General features: G+C 43.4%; 1 protein-coding gene across 1 annotated transcript in view; it reads right to left on the reverse strand.

Annotated features, from left to right (window-relative positions):
- Positions 1 to 22,673, reverse strand: part of FBN3 (fibrillin 3) — a 117,487-nt gene extending 94,814 nt beyond the window's left edge. The window contains 2 exon segments of the mRNA XM_040537802.1: positions 19,313 to 19,615; positions 22,496 to 22,673. Coding sequence (XP_040393736.1) covers positions 19,313 to 19,482 — 170 coding nt within the window. The 5' untranslated portion in view covers positions 19,483 to 19,615; positions 22,496 to 22,673.
- Positions 22,674 to 23,005: the final 332 nt, after the last annotated feature.

Genomic DNA, 23,005 nt, shown 5'->3' on the forward strand with positions numbered 1-23,005 from the left:
AACACGAAAGCCACAAACCCATGTGATACCCATAGTCTTATGACATTGTCAAGTGCGGAGTCTTGAGAATGCAGTCCCTTGCAGAGATGCTAGGGCTCTACCAAAGGATCAAACATGGGGAATGGCAGTAGAGAGGTAAGTGTAGACAGTGTTCAAACCTTGGCTGGACGCTGGCCAGCAATCCTCCAACGTCTTGTGCAGTCCCTGAGGGATCACATCTTTTAGAGAAGCATGAGAATTTGAACTAAAATAAAGAGTGAAAGATACACTTTGGTAGTTTTCCAGCTTGCAGTAATCCTCATTGTTAAAATGGCTTTATTCAGGGTCTGAGTTTATCTAGCTTTTACTTTCAGGCATTGGATCTTGTTATATCTTTGACTGCTGGATTGAGCAAAATCTCTTCCCCAATAGACCAATGTAGGCTCTATCACCCTTTCATTTTCTCTTTGACAAGGGAAGGAAAATATCAAACTAGTTTACCAGGATCCATGGACCCAACTTTATGTCATTTGTTATTCATTATGCTATCCTCATTCTAATTGTTATTGATTACATTTTATGTCAACCAGTTCAGCAGTTTGCTTGGGGCTGGTTATTGACAATCCGTAACTACCACCATCATTACATAGAGAGGGTGGCTTTATGTGAATGAATCAGATTAGGAAGTTTCTGCTATGTAGTTTGGATGTTTCTGAAACACAAGAGTTTCCATCTGAGCATTAGGAAACACTTCATTACGGTGTGGGCGACTGTGCACTGGGCAGGATGTGGAGACTCCCTCCTTGGAGATCTTCAAAAGCCATCTGGACGTCGTCCAGGGCAACCTGCTCTGGATGGACCTGCTCGAGCAGGGGAGGTCCCTTCCCATCTCAGACGTTCTGTAAGTCTATGTTCACTGTAATCCATTTCATTGTTAAATACACTTCCACAGCTACGTGCATATCTCAGCTACCGGTAGAAGTATCTCTAGCTATATGGCTACTCAGCGTGGGAGCAAATGTATGGATATAGCAGACTGGAACAAAAAAACAGTATCTGATTTTTAAAAAAACGTATACAAAAGCACTGGCTGCTTTGTTTATTTTTTATTTTTATTCTGAAAATATGACCATTTTCTTCAGCTAGATCAGCAAATTCATTTCATTTTCCACAAAACAGTCTCTTTTTATTTCCCTGGTGGTTTCTAACATCTCTGCTACTGGTTTGTGTTGCTGCAGATGGCAGCTGTGAGGAAATCACACCTGGGAACAAGCCCTTTACAAAGCCTTAGTTGAGAGCTGCCTTCACCCTGGGTATTCCTAGGACTGGTACTTTCAGACTGGAATCAGAGCATCTATATTAAAAGCCAGAAAACAAGGCTTTCTTGGCTCATGTTTCATCGTTCTAGCAAACTGAAAAACTGAACCCCCACCACCCACCAAAACCAAACTGCTGCTAAACTCTTATGTAGTTTGTATATTCTTTGGCTACATCTAGAAGGAAAAAAAAAAAAAGAAAAAAAAAGTGACCTTTATAGATGAAAGGATTTCAAGATCTAAAACAATCTGAGCATCTGCTTCCACCTCCCAGGGAATCCAGAGTACCTCACACACCAATATGTTCTTTGAAGTGACTCAGTGGAGAACCACAGAAAAAAATGAAATTCCAAAAATGGCTTTCGGGAAAAAAAAAAAAAAAAATAGCAGCTCAATATCACCAATCACCTTGCAGGAACAACTCTAATAAAACAATACCTCTTTAGCTGTTTCTGAACAAGTTAAGCATCTCAAACATTAGTTTCTGGTTGGATCTAGTTTGTTCTCACAAAGCCTTTTTTTTTTTTTTTTGGTGTTTATTAAACCGCCTGCACAGCATGACCCAGCTGAGTACAGACCTCCACTCTCTTCTCCTTGTACCCTTAAAAAATAGCACACTGCTCCTGATGTGAATTTAGATGTCAAAATGGACCCTCTGGTATTCTGCCACCAGCAAGGAAAATGCGTAAAACAGTTATTGTCTCACCTTCCGTTCATTCCTTTAAAACAGCATCCCAAACATTGCTTGTGCCCTTGTAGGAACTGTTCTAACCATGGATGTCTTAACTTCCCTCCCACGCCATGACGTGCCTACTGCAAAACTTGTCTTGCTTGTTCTTCCTCAAATCCTGAGGTGCCTGTGACTGTGTGCCATCAGTCTATGTTTTCCTGAACTTCCTTTTGCTTCTGCCTCAAAGTTTTGCCTAAGTGGTGGGGATTTTTTGAATATTTTCTTCCTCCGGTTTCCATTCTCAAGGTTCTGCAGTGAGCCAAGAGTGGGAAGGCAGAGGGTGCTGGGTTGGCTGTGCACCTTGGGCACAACAGCCAGTATCAGAAGCACTCTGTAGAGTCCCTTTGCCAGATTCCAGTCTGTATTTTGGCCAGAACTTGCAGTGGGCAACAGATTGATTCCTGGCTGGGAGAGGCTGGTGGATCCTAGAATACCCTGAATAAGCTGCCTAGGCATCCACAAGTTTTCCACCTTTGGCATGACTGCACTTGATGCACAGGAGTTACACAGAAGACATGTAGCAATCGTGAAGCAGACATACAACATGCATTCAGAAAACACACAGCAAACATAAAGTAGACCCAGCAGATATACACTGGATGCACAGCAGACATAACAGAAACATAGTGGATGTACAGCAGTCACAATGATGATGTGCAGCACACACCCAGCAAATCCAGAGCACAGCAGACAGAAAACAGAGACTCAGCAGGACATGTACAGCAGATGTGCAGCAGACATGCAGCAGATATGCAGCAGATGTGTAGCAGATACGCTGCAGGTGTCTCTTTCCAAGTGGACGAAATATAATGTTTTCACAGGGAAAATTGAACTGGGCAGAGTTTACAATAACGACAAAACCACTGAGCTGGCCTAAGAGTAAACTCTAAGGAACCCTCTACTGAACACTGTTATTTCCATGTAAATGCAATCTTAGCTTCTGCTTTCCATGGTGACTAGAAGACCTCTGAGCAGCACAAACATTGAATGACTTTCTGGTCAATGAAAGGTGCTGCTTTCCTTCCCTGTTCTAGTTTTCCCAGAGCATGCAATGACCTGTGCAGAAACTGTGGCAGCTGTTTTTCTAGTTGTGCTGCTTTTGCCCCGTGCTCTGTGGAGCCTCCTTCACCAAACCTGCCAACACAGAATCAAGAGCTCTGCTACAACACCATCAGATTTCGTGCTATGGTCAAAGGTGGAGAGTAAATCTGTATTTTGACTTTGAATGGGCTTACTTTTTCCAAGAGTCTGGGCATCTGTTGCTTCTCCTGTGACTAGCAGATAAAAGGAGACCTTGAATGCAGAACTGATTCTGTTGCCTTGGATTTAAGTGCCCTGCAGATGGTGGAACATCCTGGGCTACAGTTCCTGATTGCATTAGGTTGGATAAAATACAAAGCTAGCTAGTACTGCCACTGATACTCAGTTGCAAATCTCCAGTAGGAAGTAGACATACATCATCAACTCAGAAGATTAAGTTTACTCTGAGCAGATGGGGGCCCTATAAAGCCTAAGTTTCAGATCTCAGGTACCCAGCATACAGAACAGATGGATGGATGATTATTCTTTTTTTGGATACAGGACTCTCTAGTACTATAGGTAAATTACCTCATAGGTAAATTACCTAGATGGTGAATGAAATTAGATTCCAAAACAAGACCTCAGTAAGGAGAATTGTGTTTTGTAAGAAAGAAAGTATCTTCAGCAAATCTGTGACAAAAACAATTGTGGAAATAAATAGCAGTTATCTTGATCCTGGAAGATACATGCTGGAAACATGCTCTTATCAGCAAGAAGGTATAGATAAAAGGCATGCCATTTAGTTGTTAAACAGAAAAGAGCAACCACGCGTCATGGTGAAGTGTTCTGAGGAATGGAAAGGTGAAAGCTAGAGGAAAATTTGTCCAAGTTCAGTAAACTTGCGACAACATTCTGATGATTACTGGTCATCAAAATCTGCAGACATTTCAGAGTCCGAAATTAAAAATCAAGAGACTTTTTACTTGTATTCACTGTCAGCTTTATCTTCTTGCTAGCCAGCAGTAGCAAGGTGGTCTTATACAGACATGACATAGTCCTGAAGAGGCATAGTTATAATGCAGAGACTGTGCTTATACTCTTATGACTTTTCCTTTGGGTATTAGAGCCACAGAAGTAAGAGAGTGTGTGCAGACAAGGAAGAGTCTGAAAAGACCTCAGATACTAAAGAGAATTTTTTAAATGAAAATGAATATGGACAAAAGAATAATGCTAAGAAAGGACAGAAGGAAAAGCAATGGTGGCCATTGTGTCTTCTTTGTCCACTTTAAATAAACAGTAGAATTACAGAGATAAGCAGAGACAAAGTAAGCATGAATTTCAATTGATGGCACTAAATCCTGCCTGCTGGCAGGGACTACATTTGAGAACTGGGAGATGCCAAGAAAAAAAAAAAAAAGAAAACACTTCAGTAGAGCAGAACTACAGACATGAGATGTGAAAATGCAGGGCTGTTAGTAAGAGAAGCCTTTCTCCCAGATCCACAATGGAGTCTAAAGCATAAGCAAGCCCTGGAAGACAGACCACACCACAAACTTGCCCACAGGCTCAGGGTGCCAGTCTGCTGGTGGGGACAGAACACAAGTGGAATCTGGTTGTTCCTGTAAGCAGCCTGGGAAATACAGCCCGAAGCACTGAATTGTTGCCTAATAGCTGAGCAAGCAGCCCGAATGGGCTCAGTCTGCCAGTTATTGTCAGATGTCTAGTGTGACCCCAGCAGAAATGTTCTCATTGTTAAAGGTAGAAGAGGGCAGACAGCACAGCGTGTGATGTTTGGGCTAAGAATGTTTTGCAGACAGATGCTAGACAAAAACTAAGTAAAGTTACCCTGAGCTTCCTGCTTAACCACGTTATGTTGTAACATATATTATTATGTTATGCTTAACCCCTATGTCCTCAATACATGGATATTATCACACAGATATTTGTCCAGTCCTCCAGCCGTGGGAAAAGGAATACCCAGCTCGAGTGAAGCTCTGGGTCTTCTTCAGAAAACTCTGCACAGTCACCAAAGGGCTGCTTTCTGTAATAACTGCAGTGCCCTGCAAGTAGCACTTCTCCTGCCAACCAGCAAGACCCACAGCTAATGAAGCCTTGTCTACGTGTAGCGCGTGCTTTCCAGAAAACAGGCACTGCAGCCCAGGATTTGTCTCCCCTGTCATGGTTAATCGGTGTGCTTCAGTTGTCACTGGCTTTCAGAAGTGTTATTTCCATTCCTTAAATTAGAGGAAGACAGAAGTGAATGAAAATCAGTGTACTGCCTGGGCTGGAGTAATTCTCAGAGGTGCTTTGGTCTGCACAGGGTTATTCCCTGGCTGCTCAAACGTTTTCCTTCTCACTGGCCTCATCTTCCCTCCAGGCAAATGAATGACAATTTCAGCCAGCGTAGGTGGTTATGAAAGACTTGTTACCTGCCCTGCACTCACTTTCTATAGCATTAACGACATTGTCTCCATGGGCGATAATGGATCAATCCTGACTGGCCACTCAGACCCTTGGGAACTACAGAAAGTGGTGCTGCATTTCCATCAGCATGACTGCACAGGTCTCCTTTATCAAGCTAAAGACTTCCTGGAGAAAGGTTATGGTAAAATGAAAGCAGAACCTGGTCTGCAGTATCCCTGTTCTCCCACATCTTAACCTAACTCCTTCCCATGTTGCTGCAGAGCTATACCCACCCACTCTGAGATAGTTTTCACTTGTTCTTTACCCTCTTCAGACCACAGAACCTTCACAGGAAAGCAAAATATTAGTCCCTTCGTCTTGTTTGCCACACTGCTGTCAGTTGCTTGGCACTATATCAGCATTTTTAAATACTCTTAGAAGGCAGCTTTCCAAGGTGGGAGACTTCAGATCTCTCCAAACAGCAGGATATAGATCTAAGATAAAGCTGAATAGACTCATAGTGTGTCTGAGGAAACAAAGGCCCTTACACATTCAGCTCTCCAGGGTCAGGTCATGAACCATGTTCTCACTTTAAGAGCAGCCACTCTCCTCCTGTTCCAAGGACAGCAGACAGAAAGCAGGAGCTAAGGAGGGCTTGCAGAGGTCCAAAATTCACACATGCTCAATAGGAGAAAAAGCCCCCAAATACCCTTTGCTCAAGTGGACAAAAGTCTGCTGGCAAATAGGACATCGACCTGGGGAAATAAGTACTGAGAGGACCAGAAAGATTCATTCAGGAAGAATTCACTACAGCTGATCACTTTGGGCCAATTTCCTGATGGAAAAGCCCCTTGACCAGTGACTGAGCTTCCTTAGCACCATCCTCAGCTGTGACCTTGGAACTACTCTGCTCTGGTGCACACTCAGTGGCCCAGCAAATGGTTCTCCCAGCTTGTTGATTACTTTGTGTATGGATGGAAAAGATTGGGCTGGGAAACTGCTACCAGAAAATAGGGACCCTTTTCCTTATCTATCAGTCCTCTATTTCCCTCGTTGATACAGCCTAAGGCTTCTTCCTGCTGGGTGGAAACAGATTTTCAGTGCTCTAGATGTCTCATGAGAACTACTTTCCAAGATATTCTCTGCTCAGTGGAAAAAGGAGTCTGAGCTAAAAGGGTCCAGCTGGGATATGCACTGAGCAAATAACTTTCTGCACTGGTTTGAGTTTCCTGGCGAGGACAGAGATGCCAACACTTTACATCTCTTGCAAGTTTTCTCTGCTCTCCTTAGTGCAATAAGAACACGTGGAGGATACGGAGTAGGTGCATTCAGAAATTAGTACATTTTGTAATGTACTTGTAATGGCTTTTGTAAACTTTGTTAATAAGATAAGTTAATAAGACTGTTAATAAAAGTATGGCTTACACTTTTACCACGTCCCACATGTAAGTTAGGCGAGTGACCAAAGACAAATAATTTCTTCTCTGTTTCAAACACAACAGTAAAACATTCAGTAAAAAACACTCTTCTGCCCTGCCAAAGTACAACTGTGCGGGATAGTATTAGGGCTGGAGCCCGGTGTTTCATAGAAGGGTGAACAGCAACTTCCCTAGACATCACATTGGGTCTACAGCTGGTGGTTTCAGAGTGAGGAGCAGCACAACTTCACTATCCAGCCACAAACCTAATGATCACGAGATAAGAGACTTCCTCATTGATGCTGGCCCTCAAAATGGGCAGGACAGAATATGGTCACAAGAATACACCCAAATGCAGACCTTGAGCCTTAAAGGGAGTGACTGGAGGAAGACAAGAAGTCAAGAGATTATTTTCTAGACGTTCTGGACACACAGTACACACACACTTCTGCGTAAAAGCTTCGCTGTTACAGATATTCATTTGGCAAATGCCAGGTGCAAAGTCAGCATTGCTCCTCAGCAACTGCTGACTACCCGCAGCTATCTGTAAAAGAGATCATCTGAGCTCCTAACCAATGCAAAATAAGCTGGTTTTGTTCAGAGCATCTACAACAGCCAATGGAGTCATGCTGAGACCCTGATCAGTGATCGTGGTGAAATCCCCATTCAACAGCATCCTTGCTGGCCAGCAGGACCCCGTGAGCTATTTCCCTGTCTTCTAGCTCATACTGAGGGTACACCTGGAATACTGTTCTAGGGGGATACGGAGAACCTGGAGGGGGGCATCCTTGGACTAGAAGTTGATGACCTCTGTAACTGCTTCAAATTGTTCTTCTTGCAAAGTGCTTAGCTACTTCTTTTCTCCAAGTGCTGAACATAGCCCTGAAGGTCTCTGACTCATGGTTTGTTTTCAAAATGACTGCCTCTCTGGTCAGAGTGGAAGTAAACATTTTAGTGACTTATTTGCATGCATCTTGAACTCTCACTTCCATGATATTTTGGGCCTATTTATCTTGGGTACTAGCGATCTGATAAACCTCTTGTAAGGATTCACAGAACTGATCTCTAAAACAAACTCTGAACTCTCGAATTCCCACTTATCAATCTCCAGACTCTGCTTATCAGCTCCATAGAAAGACCCTGCTAGATAGCAGTTTAATTTCACAAGATATGACTAAAGCCTGTTCCTATTTGTAAACACAGCCATATGGCATCTGTCAAGGGTCCATATAGTGCAATACCTATTCTCAAACAGTGGCCAAAAATGGATGCATGCAGAACATTATGAGAAGAGTGTAAATATAGGTAATTATTCCCCCTGGCATTGCCCTCAATTCTACCCATTTTCAGGTCAAGGATGTCCTGAAATCAATGTAATTTCTACGAATTTACTAGTCTTTGGCAAATGTCTTTTCTATGAACTTCTCTAGTCCCTCCTTAATCTTTTGTTCACTTGTGGTTGGTGCCACAGTTTCCTTTGAAAAAGAAGAGCTCTCTGGTTATATTAAAAGCATTAAAATTAAACAAGCAAATACCCTTACAGATCTTTTGCCTTTACTCAGCGTAAAATTCACACACTTACAGTTAAAGGTCTTAAAGATCTCACTGGGGATGAGTATCTGCATGAAGGTCAAATAAGAGCTTTTAATCCATCTTCAACTGGCCATACGTTGGAAAGGAAAGTGAGTGTAACTTCTAACTACACTACCATAAAGATTGGGGTGTTCCCGTAAGACATTTTTTTATGCAGGGAAAAATGGGTGGGACAGCCTGACACTGAAGTCATGGGAGTCAAGACATCAATGAACAGCGTTTCAGGTGAGTTACTATCCCAAGCTTTCCTTTAAAAAGACAAAAACAAGGGAGATAAGGTCCAGTGATGACCTTCCTCCAGGTCCTGGAGGAAATGCTGTCTGAGCAAATGAGTGGTGTCCCTAGCAGAGATGACCTAGGTGAACAGGAGATTACCAAGATGTTCCCCACCCTCATCTGCCAGTCTCTGAGGTCCCACGCTTACTTCCAGAAATGTTCTTTATTTTTTTCCCAATGGAGTTTTCTGAAAGGCAAGAAGCTGTCATTTGCCACTACTGGCAAACGTCCTGTTCCTCCCCCAGTGAAGATATGCTCTTACACACACTTTTGGGTGTTTAGCTTCCATAATTTGCTCAGGCCCCATGGGAACCATATTCTCCAATTATACCATTCCTAGTACATGCAGATGAAACTGTGCTAAATACACCCTCTCCTGCTAGAGCACCATCTCCTAATTTTAGGATCTCATTAAGTTTGCTCAGTCTTAGTTTTTCTTCTGTTCTTCTCTCTGTATTCTCTGTGTATCTTGAGAGACATGTAAATCCATTTGGGGGCGAAGCAATTCTGACATCTTACATGGGATTAATGAAGGCCCCTTAGCGTTACAAGAAGGAGGTTTTGCTGATAGTTACTACCTTTCCTGTCCCTTGTTTTCATTTTTTTTTTTTTTTTTTTTATGTCCTTCAAGTTTCAGATAAGGAATATTAGGAGTAGGACTCAATGGTCCTTGTGGGTCCCTTCCAACTCGGGATAGTCTATGATATTCTGATTTATGGGGAAATCAAACTATTCAGCAACAATAGAGATTTGTCCAATTCTCAAAGCACTAATGCTTGTTCAGTTTTAGGAATGTACGTTGCCACTTATGCTGCTTTAGATTTCCCCAAACCATTTAGTGTTACCCTTTGCTGTAAATTCACCAACTCAGTGACAATTTAGCTAGTTCCAGAATAGTCAGGATTTTTGATTTGATACTGCAGAAAAAAGGTGTGTCTGCTATCCCCAGAAGACATATTTTAGGGATGAGACATGGAAAATCTTTTTAGATTATTTGCCCTTGCGGCTTATTCTCTTATCGTGAAGTTCATGCCTGTCCTAAGTCAAATATGATTAATTTGTATGAACATTACCACTACATTCTCTAGTCTGACATGACTGAAGCATGTGGCTTTTCCAGGGAAGATGATCTTACCTCTCTACCCAAGCTGGATTTTTTTCCTATTATTGAATATTCTTTTTGGCTTTGATCTTAGCCTGATTTTTTGTTAGGCTCCAGCGACCATCTCACACAATAACTGGGGAACACCACTGCAGGAATCAGTCACCCTTAGTCTCAGTGGAGATCACTCGGGGGACAATAATTACTGCCAAATGTGATAGTGGTTTTTGTCCATGTATCTTGCCATCCACAGGGATTTGGGATTGTGTCATGGTGTGAGAACAGATTTTAAACAATGTTGACTTTCGGATCACTGGCCTGTAGAGGAGCATATTTGCGTCCCTCTATTTCTTGACTTACACATTTCCTCAAATGTATTGCAATTATTTCTTTCGGTGGTTTATCAGCTTTACAGTTCTAGGATCGGGCTATCTGTATATTTCTGTGTACTTCCCCAGGCCTATACGTGCTTTTGTGGTGGATAGTTTGCTAAATAATTTGCAAACAAGAAAGTAGAGCAATACCCCTAGAGAAGCCAGCTGCTTGTATCAGCAATAAATACACAGGAGAAGTATGCCAGGCAACCCCCTATTAATTTAAGTTTAATGACTCAGTCCTGAAAAGGAGTTGCTTAATTTCTCCCACCACAGAAGTCATTCTCTTGTTCTGTAAAGCAGTACAACATATGTTTAGCTTTTAGGAATTAGCTTGTCCCAAAGATTTCAATTACATTTGGTTCTAAGAAAGCACTTTTAAAGGTGCAGCAATGCTAACTTTCTGTTAATACCAGCAGAAGTTACACACCTTAGAACTGGCAACAGCTATTTTGCTGGGTAAGACTGTGAGTACAAAAGGACTTAGAATTCAGAACATTTTGAAGTTGTTTGCCGAGATGACCTACAGATCACTTTCCTAAGGCTCTCAGTAATACCCAAACTATGACAGCCAGTGTGTTGCTGAGATGAGCCCAGGATGAGGCTGCTTCATGCTTTGTCTGGCACAATCACCAAACTTCTCTGCAACAGGGTGAAAAACATGGACCAAGACAGTAAAGGCAGACAAGCGACCACATGTGGGACTTACTCAAATAGGGGATTATCATATTGGCAACAGAAACATTCTTCTCTGATCTCATCGAAGTCCCAGACTTGTGAGTTTTCTCACAATTCTGCTACCAGACCCTTTGCTTTCCCTGTCTCATGGAGCTGCCCCTACTTCAGCCCCTAAAACCTCAATCCCACTACTCAAAAAGTGATGTGAACTGGCACATAGCTTCCTCCTGAGCAAACAGGCTCCCCAGGGCAGTGGGGACAACACCAAGTCTGCTGGAGGTCAAGAAGTGTTTCAACAACCCTCCCAGACACATGGTCACACAGGGACTCTGGACACACACGTACAGAGAGGGAAAACCGGGCTGAGGATGTTGCCTGGCTGCCACTGAGGTGACTAGCTCACATCAAAATAAATCCTTATGCTTACAACAAATTTCTGCACAAGCTTAGATGACCCAAGCCATGTGAAGCAGACTGCAGGATACACCCATCCTTGGAACAACTATAACGTTGCACACATGCACGGTCATCATGCACTGATGTGTTTATGAGCTGCATTTTGGCCATTTCTGGTATATAGCAGTAACCTCAACTAAGTCACCGCAAAAGCAGATCATAAAGAGGGAATTTCGCAGGAGTCCCCAGACACCAGTGGTGTCAGTTAAGGGTTGGCTCCTCTGTGTTATTCATTAGTAGGTATTTCCTCTTGAGATCTATGAGCTTAAATAGACAGGATATACAGAGGAGAGAAAAGGCACTTTGAGAGAGAGCAGAACCATGCTCATATTAATACACATCTGTTTTCTTTTTACCTTACTTAGAACTAGAGAATACAAGGTTTATTTTGCTTATGAAATAATTACATCAAAAATTGCTCCCTCTCCCCTGCCAAAAATCCCTAAGTCTCAATTTTTCTTTAAAACGTTATCTCAGTTGTGGACCAGGAAATGGACAAACTGAGCCAAAATGAAAGATTTTGTTTTTTATTGAGTTATCTTAGGCTGTCAAAACCTTTCCTTTGGCTGTTGGCACCTCTATTTTGATGTAAATGTCCTAACATTAAAAAAATATATATATTATTATTAGTCATCTCATTATTTAAAGAGCACTATGGTTAGATAGCAGTTGTTGTGCTGTATTTTCAGTACAAGCCAGGCTATCCAAGACTTTCAGGAATCTTTTGTGTTTCAGAAAGACAACCCTGTCCCAATATCAGGTTTATCAAAAGATATGAATAGAAATGAAAATAATTTTTTAAAGATGTGTGATTATTTTTCAGTTTCATAAAACTAAACAAGAAAAATGCAAGGAAAGCCTATTGAAGACTATATGGGTTTTGGATTCAGTCTATTTTGCTTAATGCCAAGTTCAAGCCTAGTAATGTTTACAATCTTTTTTAAGCACTGTGTGTCTATAAAATCTTTTGTTATATATCTTTTCTTTGTCAGTAAGTCTATTATTTCCCTTTTTTCAGATCTTCATGCATTTGGTATGAATGATGGTAAGGAAAGTCTTCTCTTTTTTGAGTATATTTATGTTTAAATCCTATATATCAGCAAAGAAGCACAGGGAAGACTTTTCATTGAAATAAACTAAAAATGCAATTGATTTCCAGGAACTGCATAACACTTTAATTTGGAAAGCAGAGTTACCAACTCTTCCATCTTTTTTTTCCCTTAAAACTCTGAAACAAATTAAACTTCAAATCCATTTCTTAAAAATTCCAAACAAACCCCTATAACCTATTAAACTCTATGCCAGACAATCTCTTTGCCATGCCAACACTTGCCTTTATGTTTCCCGCCAGTAACAAGAAAAATCAGCCTAGACAAGAAGTCCAAGATCAACTATTTAATAATATAAATTAAGACAAGGAAAATTTAGGAATGAGAGTCCTAAGTCAGAAGTCTCCAGCTGTTGCCTTAATTTTGTTCCTTCTGTTGGTTGAACTTCGGCTTTATGACTAAATCTCAAAGTTTACATGTGTGAAGTACAACAAACCCAAGTGCAAGGTGCTGCACCTCGGCCGGGGCAATCCCAGACATGAGTACAGACTGGATGAAGAACTCATTGAGAGCAGCCCTGCAGAGAAGGACTTGGGGGTTCTGGTGGACAAAAAGCTCAACATGAGCCAGCAGTGGGTGCCTGGAGCCCAAAAGGTCAACTTCATCCCGGTCTGCATCAACAGATGAGTGGCCAGTAGGTGCAGGGAGGTGATTGTGCCCCTCTGCTCTGCCCTTGTGAGGCCCCACCTGGAGTGCTGCATCCAGGTCTTGGGCCCTCAGCAGGAGAAGGATGTGGATCTGTTAGAGCGAGTCCAGAGGAGGGCCACGAAGATCAGAGGACTGGAGCACCCCTCCTATGAATGCAGGCTGAGAAAGCTGAGGATGTTCAGCCTGAAGAAGGGAAGGCTACAGGCTGACTATATTGCAGCTTTTCAATACTTAGAGGGATCTTATAAAAAAAGATGAAGAGTGACTTTTTGCTCAGTCAGACAATGACAGGACAAGAGGTGATGGTTTTAAACTGAAAGCGGGGAGATTTAGATTGGATGTAAGGAGGAAATTCATCCCTCAGAGGGCGGTGAGACACTGGAACAGGTTGCCCAGAGACATTTTGGATGCCCCATCCTGGAGATGAGGCCCTGGGCAACCTGATCTTTGGGTGGGTTGCAGGCCTTGGAGCCCAAAGACCCACATTCTCCCCATGGCAGGAGTATGGTGGGAGAAGGCAAGAAAACTTTGCTAAAGTCTAGCCCTGCTCTTCCCTGTCATGTTCGTCTTCATTGTATGGTCTGAATTTTGGGGTAGACGTGTGGTGCCAGGAGTTGGACTCAATGATCCTTATGGGTCCCTTCCAACTCAGGATATTCTATGATTGTTGTTAAGTGGAGATGTCCCAAAACAGAATCCTTGAAATTGGAGAATCCTAAGGGCATGCACTGCAAGGCCTTGTAAGAAAAACAGCATTTGACGTGTGGACAACCATAAGCAGCCCAGATCTTCTCAGGCAATGATTTTTAGTAAGTACTGTAGTCCTGTTGCTTCTCTTCAGGTGCACATATGTAGTTTCTGTCTGTCAGTGGAGTTGGTTACATACCCCACAAATTTTCTTTTTAAAGTATTCAGATTACCCTAGTTCAGGGTCTTTTTCACAATCTCCCCACACAGTAAACGTGAGTCTGGTTGCCTAAACTGAAAGATTAAATTAAGAAGTGGGACATTTTAGCTTCCAGTGACTTTTAGAAGCACCTTGGTTCTTTCTCTAAACAAGATTTCATTATCAAGGGAATTTTCCACAACTTTGAAGTCAAGGATTTTTTTTTTTTTTTTTAAAGGAGTCAAGCTGAGCTTCTGCATTGAAAGGACTGACAATTTCACTTTGGGGAAACCAATACCTCTCACTAAACTTACAGTAGCAGCTGGGATGGTAACACTGCAGGAAAGATTTGCTTAAGCTTTATTCCTTTTAATGAAATAAAAAATTATAAAAAAATAAAAATTATCCTTGACCTTATCAGAGGCCCTGAATCATGAAACTTCTGACCAAACTAGTTTTGTTTTGGGCATCAGCTCTTTTTAAAGGCATGTTTACAATAAACCTAAAGAGACAGTGTGGAGAAAATTACAATTGCTGCTGGTGAAAAAAAAAATCTGTTGTTTGTCATGCAGAGCATCTGTATATGGAAACACAAATCCCAGAGACTGATACTGCTGCTAAGTAATTAGGAGAGTTAATCTGCATTTACAGGAACAGCAAACACCAGGAAACACATGGGACTTGAAGGTGGTTTCACTGTGCTCTGCTTCTACCAGGACTTCAGGTCGATGCAAACTGACTGGTTTTGCCCCTGAATGTGACAGCCCTGTCCTCTCCCCATTCCTGGCTTCTCACTCCAGTGCTGCATCATCCTTTCCACAAGCACTCAGGCAGCAATCCAGATCAGAAAAGCAATTCAGGAAAGCAGTGCCAACACTAACACAAGGGCGTAAGCGGTGTGAGAGTAAGATCCCATCACACAGGGACAAAAAAAGCTGATAATAGCTAATAATTACTGTACTAAGATGCTTGTTGAACTGCAACACCAGGAATAAAGTCATTAAAAAGATGATTTCCAGCATCATTCTCTATGCACATCTCAGAGTGAATTGGAAGAGTGGTGAAGCTAGTCTCTGCTGTGCCCAAGCTTCCCTTGACAATAAACATCATCACAGTGTCAGCTCCAATTTAAATTGGTGCTGTACAGCCCAGAACCATAGCCCATAGCTTTCCCTCTCCACTGCACCTGAGCTTCCAAGCTTACGGATGCACAGAAAGTTTATCTACATCCCAGCAACTCTTCCTGTCCTTTGCAGTCACAATGTGCCCTTCCTCTCCATTCCCCAACATCAAGTGGAAATTAAGGTGTCAAATCTATGGCAGAGCAGCCTGTGAACTCATATTTGCTATATCTGACAATTCATTTAGACATTTCTCCATCTTCTTGCATAAATCATAGCAATGGAAGAGGTATGATGTACGTCTGTCTTTCCCAAACACTATCTCCTCATCTATCTTCTCAATTGCAGTGGCCATTTGCTAATTAATGGGCTTGACATAATTAGTTCTGTTTAAAGTCAAGCTATAGCTGAGCTTTTATTCTGACTTGGAAAAAAACAGACAGCCATGAACCTACAGGAAATCATACTGCCAGCAAACAGCTCAGCTGGCTGCAGACTAATCATCTTTTCTTTCCCCTTTGTTAAACACATTCTTTCTCTTGGAAACTGTTCAATAGTTCATTAAACTAATAATCCCATTCAAATCTTGCCTCATAAATGGGTTTGTCAGCGCTGTTTCTTTCAGGAGACAGTCATTTTAAATTGCCTCTACTTTAATGGGTTTAAGGATAGATTATATCATGGCTTTGGCTGTGACTTATTGCTCCACATTATTAGTTATTATTTGTAAAGGCATTGGTGAATAACACGCTCGTTTATTTTGCATTTTTTTCATGCTTTGCATTTATATCATACTTTCTATTTACTAAGGAAGACTGGGTTGGGAACGAAGTAACATTCCAAGTAATGTTATCCAACAGAACCATATACAATCTTTCCTCCTACATTGCTGATGATGCCTCTTTTTACCAAAAAGAACTCACTGATTTGCTTACTAACAATATATCTATAACTATCCTCATACAAGGAGAGCTTGTGTCACTCACACAGGAGTTTTTAGAGAACAGTTTCTCACTACAAGCTCTATGATATTAAATGATTCTGTGTATTTCTATTAATACTAATTGACTAAGGGTTCACAAAAAGTCACTGGACACCAAGGGAGAGCAGATATCAACTGCTGCCTGGGCTTACTCAGGGCTTTTCAGGGAAAAACTTAGGGAGTTATTTGTAGAGTAGGCAGCTGTGCTATGTGCAGAAGTAGGAAAGAGCACCAAATAAATTCTTGTGTATTTGATTCTTCCAGAGTTGGTTAACACTTCACTGTGTAGCAAGCTGGAAGGAGGTGGAAGACAGTTGGGTAACACCCCTCCATACAGTTCAGGTATGATTCTATTTCCTTGCCCAAACTTAAATATAATAAAACGTACAGATGGAAAGAATCTATGGTTCCATCCACTCCGGAGAAAAGGAGGGACAAAGAAGAATAAATCACAGAATCATTTAAGTTGGAAAAGACCTCTAAGATCATCAAGTCCAACTGTTAGCCTAGCGCTGCCAACCATGTCCTGAAGCACCACATCTACACATCTTTTGAATACCTCCAGGGACAGTGAATCAACCACATCCCTGGGCAGCCTGTTCCAATGCCGCACAACCCTTTCAGTGAAGATTTTTTTCCTAATATCCAACCTAAACCTTCCCTGGTGCAACTTGAGGCTACTTCCTCTTTTTCTGTTGCTTGGGAAAAGACACCAACCCCCACCCAGCTACAACCTGCTTTGAGGTAGTTGTAACCAACCCAACCATCTTAATATGGTCAAAGCTCTAGGCATGAAGAAAAAGCTAAGTAATGTGTAAGATGCAGATAGCCTTTGCTTATAACCTTTGGTTATATTTTACAGCAGCAACAAATCCTGATACCTTAAAGCAGCAAACAACAGGTCAGGGAAGATATTTATCCACAACTGCCACTCTCTAGAGCTGTTTCTAGGCAGAGCAGGATGAGGGACTAGGACAGTCTGGGGAATCTACAACAAAAGTTACTGGGTCTGGGACTCTTCAGGGGATGGCTTTCAGTGGCTGACAGCCTCATCTACAACAGTGCAGATGGTGACATCTGTAGCTGCCTTCTCGGACCAGTAGAACACTACTTTAAATATCATTCTTCAATAGATTTCTCATCTCAAGTGGTTTATCAGAGACAGAGAGAGGGAGATTTTAAACAGAGCAATTGCTGAAGGGCTAGAAATCCTGAAGGAGAGATTTCAACACAAATCCAAGGAGACTGTCAGAGTCACTTGACACAGAGCATGGGAATTGCCTGAGGCAAAAGCTCCAGCCACTCTGAGTTTTGCCAGCTTTCCTTTCATTGTCCACCACAATCCTCTCCCTTGCAAAAAGACTGCTCTTCCAAGGGCTGGGAAACAATGAATCTTCAGTTAATCTTAATTTATAGTTGCACAGATTTCCCTAAACAGACCTTGCACTTATCCCAGTGGGGCCTTTTCTCTTCCTACATCAATTGTTTCAGAGGGCATTAAAAAAGCAGAAGACAAAAGGAGAGAGGTAGCAATGTGGTCCTTAGCTCTCAGCAGAGAACTGGGAGACCAACACTTCAGGCCTGATTCTGAGCCTACCTCAAATTTACCATGTGGCCTTTAGTCGCTTCCACAACTCATAATTTGAATATTACTTTACTTAAATGATAGCTCATGTCTGAGGCTTTAAATTAGAGAAAAGTTTTCTAACTTGGGAGCTTGTGCTTCGTTTTTAAAGCATTTGTGGGATTTGGACCCTTCAGATTCCCAAAAGTCTAAAGAACTTAATCTGTAAGCTATTTTTGAAAACAGTATCTGGTCACCTAGGTCACCGAGTTTCATAAGATCACTGGATTCCAGGGACCTCCATTCTTTTCTATTCCCCTTATGAACATAGTGGTCAGTCACATATTGCCCTGGGCTGCCAGACTGAACAAGAATTTCTGGATCCGGTAGACAGTCACCCCATCCTTTGTAAGAAATGTCCATCATCCTTTTAATCACAAAGATTCGGAAAGTTTTTTGCCCGGGGGATAAATGGACTACATCCACAAAGATACCTGAAAGAATCACAGCGAAAGTACTTGCGGATTATAATGGAAGAGACATAGGGTGGTCCTGCCCTGTGAATGAGCTAATGGCTGCTTTTGGTAACTAGTTTTGAGAAGAACAAGCCCCAGGGCAGCTGCTGTCCATCTTTTCTAAATCCACCATCGCAGAAACAATTGGCTGTGCATTTTTGAATTCAAAGAACAAATGATGCCAGCACCACAGCCCTGCCCATGGCAGCTCCACTGCCAGGTTCTATGTTCCAGCTTCAGCCCACACATACATGTTTGTCTGTCTCGGCTGAAAGTGTGGTGCTCCATCCCATTCAAAAAGCATTCTCCAGCAAGTGCTGGAAGACTCTGGCACAGCTCAGGCTTTGCGCGTGTATCACGTTCTGCTCTGATTCTGCCCACGGACACAGGAACACTTTCCAAGAACTACAGCCAGGCAGACTTAAAATAACTCAGAATCAGTGCTGGGGCCAGGAACCATCTTGAGAACACACAAACACAGCTGAGCTCCAGCACAAGCTCCAGTATTCTCTAGCTGAGCCCTGTATCCCTCCTCAGGTGGAAAGCCCTCACAAGTCCAGTTCTCACACTGATTTGGCTATAGATGAGACCACAAGCCACAACTTCGCAACAGAGGACTGAGTATGGACGCCTGCCCATGAGCAACGATCGAGAGAACAACCATTATGTAAAAGCAGTCATCAGAGGCAATAATCTCTCAGTACAGCCCAGAGCATCAATTGGTAGCAGAGAGACGAGTGACAACAGGTTTGAAACCCAAGCTGACAGCATCCCCGCTAGTGACAGTGGAAATCCCAGCCAAAACCATCGCTCCAGGCAAATGTCCAGGATCCTTCCCACCAGCAGGCAGGATGTGAATGGCTCCTCACAGTCCTGGTGCGAGCCCCTGTAGTACTGTGATCCACTGATCAAAGCCGCAGAGCCCAGTGCACAGCACTCTGTTCACACAGAAGGAGTCTGGGTTCTCTGCCTGCTTGGCTGTCTCCTGTGGTAAGAGTTTTCCTCCTACCCTGGGTCTGCAGAGCAGATTCCTTCCTAAACTCAATGAAAAATAGAAAAGGCAATTCTGTAGGCATGTCTCTATGTGCTATAATAACAAACAAAGTTCTGCTTTGTAAAATAGAAATGAATATTAAACATACCCTCGTAAAGTGTCTTGGCCTCTTCTTCTCACTCTGTTTGCTGGCTGTCTTTCCTCATAGCCTGCAAATCTGTCTGTCTGCAAGTCCCCTTCATATTGACCCTGGGTTTGTTCCACATACAAAACCGCTGTACATCCCAGCATGAACCTGGCCAGCCATAATACCCCCATGATGGCACGGATTCCACGATTCCCCTGGATGCCCCGAAAGCTTCTTCCAGCTGGAGGGTCCCTGCTGCCTTGGTGGAGGATGGATTTTGGCAGCAGCCCCTAAATGCCAAGGTGCCTTTCTGCTGTTCCCTTTCTAGAAGCAAAGACAGAGGAAAGAGAAAGACAAGTGTTCTTAAGGGCTTCCATACTTTTAAAATGATTGTTCACCCCAGGCTGTCCCCCCCCCAAAGCTAATACAGTGAGATCATACAGTCACACTGAGTTTGGCTCCTTGTGCATGCAGCCAACATGCTCACACTATCATTCTGCACAACATCATCGCCAAAGCCTTCCTTTCCCAAGAGACAGAAACCAAAAAAGATCTCCAAGGGTTACAACTCCGCTCTTGTATTCAGTTTTCCTGCCTTCCTGGGGAAGAAATGAAGAGTGACCTGCATGTAGTGGGTCATGATACTGAACTTGGCGTGGTACCTAGGTTCAGAGGAGCAACATGAGATGCAGGGCTATGAAGCAAGAGGAGACTAGCACTTCAAGGAAGGGTGGATCCTATTTATGGACCATCTTCCCAGGTCCCATAGCTCTGCTAAACTGTATTGTATTCAAGCCAGGCTGGATATGTGACAGAGATTAGTTGCTTGAAAACAACCTCCCAGATACCTGGTACTTCAAGCAGTCAGAGGAGTTGCTAGAAAACACATCAGAAGAGTATATATGCCAGTGTTGAGGTAGGCAAAAGGGTCGCGTGTTCAAGATTGAATACTGTGAGGTGGGGCTACAGGATGGAGACATAGTACATTAAGCTAAGTCTGGTTTCTGTGGAGGATGAAGGAACAGACTAGAGGAAGAGGGTGAAGGGACAAGGTGGAGAGCTGGGTGTGCTGGGGGGTATGTAGGAGCAGAGACCCTGAGCTGGGCCAGGCAGCTGGGAATGACAGGCCACAGGGAGAGGGATGGTATGGGGTCCAAAACTTCTTCAAAGAGCAGGGAGTGGGCCAAAGGAGGCAGACACCTGTGGTTATGGACACAGCTTGGGATGAGCACAGCATTGCCAGCTCTCCCAGGCTGCATGCCAGCAACAGAGCCCATGAGCCAGACCATAGGTAGACAAAGACCAGGTCCAGGCTGTTGCCCTGAAACACACCAGGGCAGTTTCTCAGTCCCCAGAGATTTTCTGCCCTAAGCAAGCCCACGTGGATCAGTCTTGATGAACAAGACCCCTTCCTGGGACAAAAGATGTGAGCCCTTCTCCCTCCTTTGGGGACAGTAACACGGGGGAGAGGGTTCTGTGGACAGGCTCTGGACCCTGTCCTGGGCTAATATGTGCAGAGCCCAGGAGCTAAGCCCTCAGGAGAAGCTGAGGGCCAGCTCATGACACGGAGTACTATAGACAATGCACCCAAAGCAGTCTCTGGAGCAGCTTAGTTTTAGTCCTTGTGGTCATTCTGGGTCTGATGTGGCACTGAGGGCAAAAGGAAAATAGACCCAGGTAAAGGGCACAGATCCTGGCACAACACAGACCCAGGAGGAGGAGGAGTGCAATCAGGACTGGGGTCTTCCTCAGTGACGAGGAGCATGGCCCCAGGCTTGGGCTGAGGGTGCACATATGGGCAGAGGGTGCCAGGAACAGGCAGTGCTGTGAGGCTGGGCTCAGAGGGGGAGACCAGGGAGGCTATGAGAAAGCTCAGTGAAAAGACTGAAAAACGGATCACAATGTTCTCCCCAGACTGCACCCCCCGATCCTGTGCCCTCTTATTCCTCCCCCTAGCCCCCATCACCGCTCCCATTCTCCAAATCCCCCAGCCCTGCACTGGCATGTGCAAATGACCCTTCAGCTCCTCCCTTGCCCACCCCCATGCATCGGAGTTGGGGTCCCTTCCTTGCTTCTTCTGGTCGGGGGAGGGTTAGAAAGCATCTCTCACCTCAAGACCCTAAAGTTTGCTCCTTCAGGGAGGAATCCTCACAGGTCTCCCCTCTCCACCCAGGGTGGAAATATCTGCTGCTTCTGAGAGAGGCACAGGCTTTAAGTCCGTTCCTGCTGGGAGGGACAGGGCCCCTGAGCCTCCCCTAACTGTCCCCCTTGCTTTCCCACAGCAGCACTTTCCAGTTCCAGCCCAGCCCCAAAGCAGGCAAAATCAGCCCAGACAAGGCAGAAAATGCGTCTGAACAACAACAAAAAGAAATTCCTCACAACTCCAGAGCGGTGTCCCAGCTGGGAATCTCTCAGCTCTTGAGGGCATGCATTTTTCAGGCTCTAATATTTCAAATGCAGTGAATGAGAAAGACAGAGTGGGAAGGAAAAGGCAGGGCTGGGAGCAGAGGCAGAGACAAAGAAACTGCCTTTCCTGCAGCAGCCTTGCAAGCTCTGCTGCTACTTTGCTGCACATGCCTGTCTGCTGAAGGCTGGAATATGATTACCTTCAGCTAGACAAAAGGGAGAGCATTTCCTTTCCTCCCAGAGTTCTCAAGGTAGCTCACGAATGGAAGCGAAGTCATTAAAAGCTTAAAGTTTTACACTTCCAGAGATTTCCAGCCTTCATGCAGAAATTTAAGCTGAAGAAACTCCAGATTTATCCATTTCCTCACAGAGAAATCAGAAGCAAGACAAATGATCGATACACAGGCACGTACTATGAGAGCATTAACAAAAGTCTTACTAAGAGAGAATGGAAAAGTCATTTACACCATCAAAAGAGAGTTAAAAAGGCTCAAAAATTATTTTCAGCTTTGAGAAATTCCATCCAACACCACTTGTAAGAACTACACTGACAAAGCAAGGAGAGAGCCAATCACTAAATCAGATTTAAAACTGATCTGCAAGTTTGGAAGGAATCAGGAAAGACTTTTCAAAACCATGCCTTTGAGTTTGCAAATTAAATTAATAAAAAAATGCATAAAACTTAAAAAAAAAATACGATTAGGCAGACAAAGAATTACAACATCAATTACAGATAGAGAGAAAGAAAACCGATCCTAGCTATGCAGGATTGGATTTAGTCAGAAACTTTTTAAATACCTTTACGTCCTGGAATTGGTGATGTACCCAGAGCTCCTTTGTTTAGTGGAGATCTGGGCAGAAAAGAAGGGAATAAAACCCTCACCCTTGAAGGAAGAGAAGAAAAGGTACAGCCTAATCCAAATTGGACAGGGGGAGGGCCTTGCGGTGGAGGAAGGGGTGCAGGAGGAGTGGGAGTAGCAAGGGACAACCCTACCGCATTCTTGAGCCAAAAGTTTTTAACTTCAAGGAGGGACTGGGGCGGGGGGAGTGGTTGGGTTTAGCAAGAGACGTTTGAATGCAGACTTGATTATCACCTAGCCATTCCTTGTGAGTGGAGGACTCGCTTAGCTCAGTTAATTAGGGAGCACTTTCAGTTCAGCTGGATGCAGTGACTGCTTGTCCCAAATTTAGGCTGGAGCTGCAGGAGGCAGAAGGGCATTAGTAACAGTGACTTCACATCAAAAGATCTGGTGAAAAATAATTCATTTTCAATTTGGGGGTGATTCCTCATCTCTTTTTTAGAAAAGT

Source organism: Cygnus olor, chromosome 26, assembly GCF_009769625.2.
Source record: "Cygnus olor isolate bCygOlo1 chromosome 26, bCygOlo1.pri.v2, whole genome shotgun sequence".
Classification (NCBI taxonomy): Eukaryota; Metazoa; Chordata; class Aves; order Anseriformes; family Anatidae; genus Cygnus; species Cygnus olor.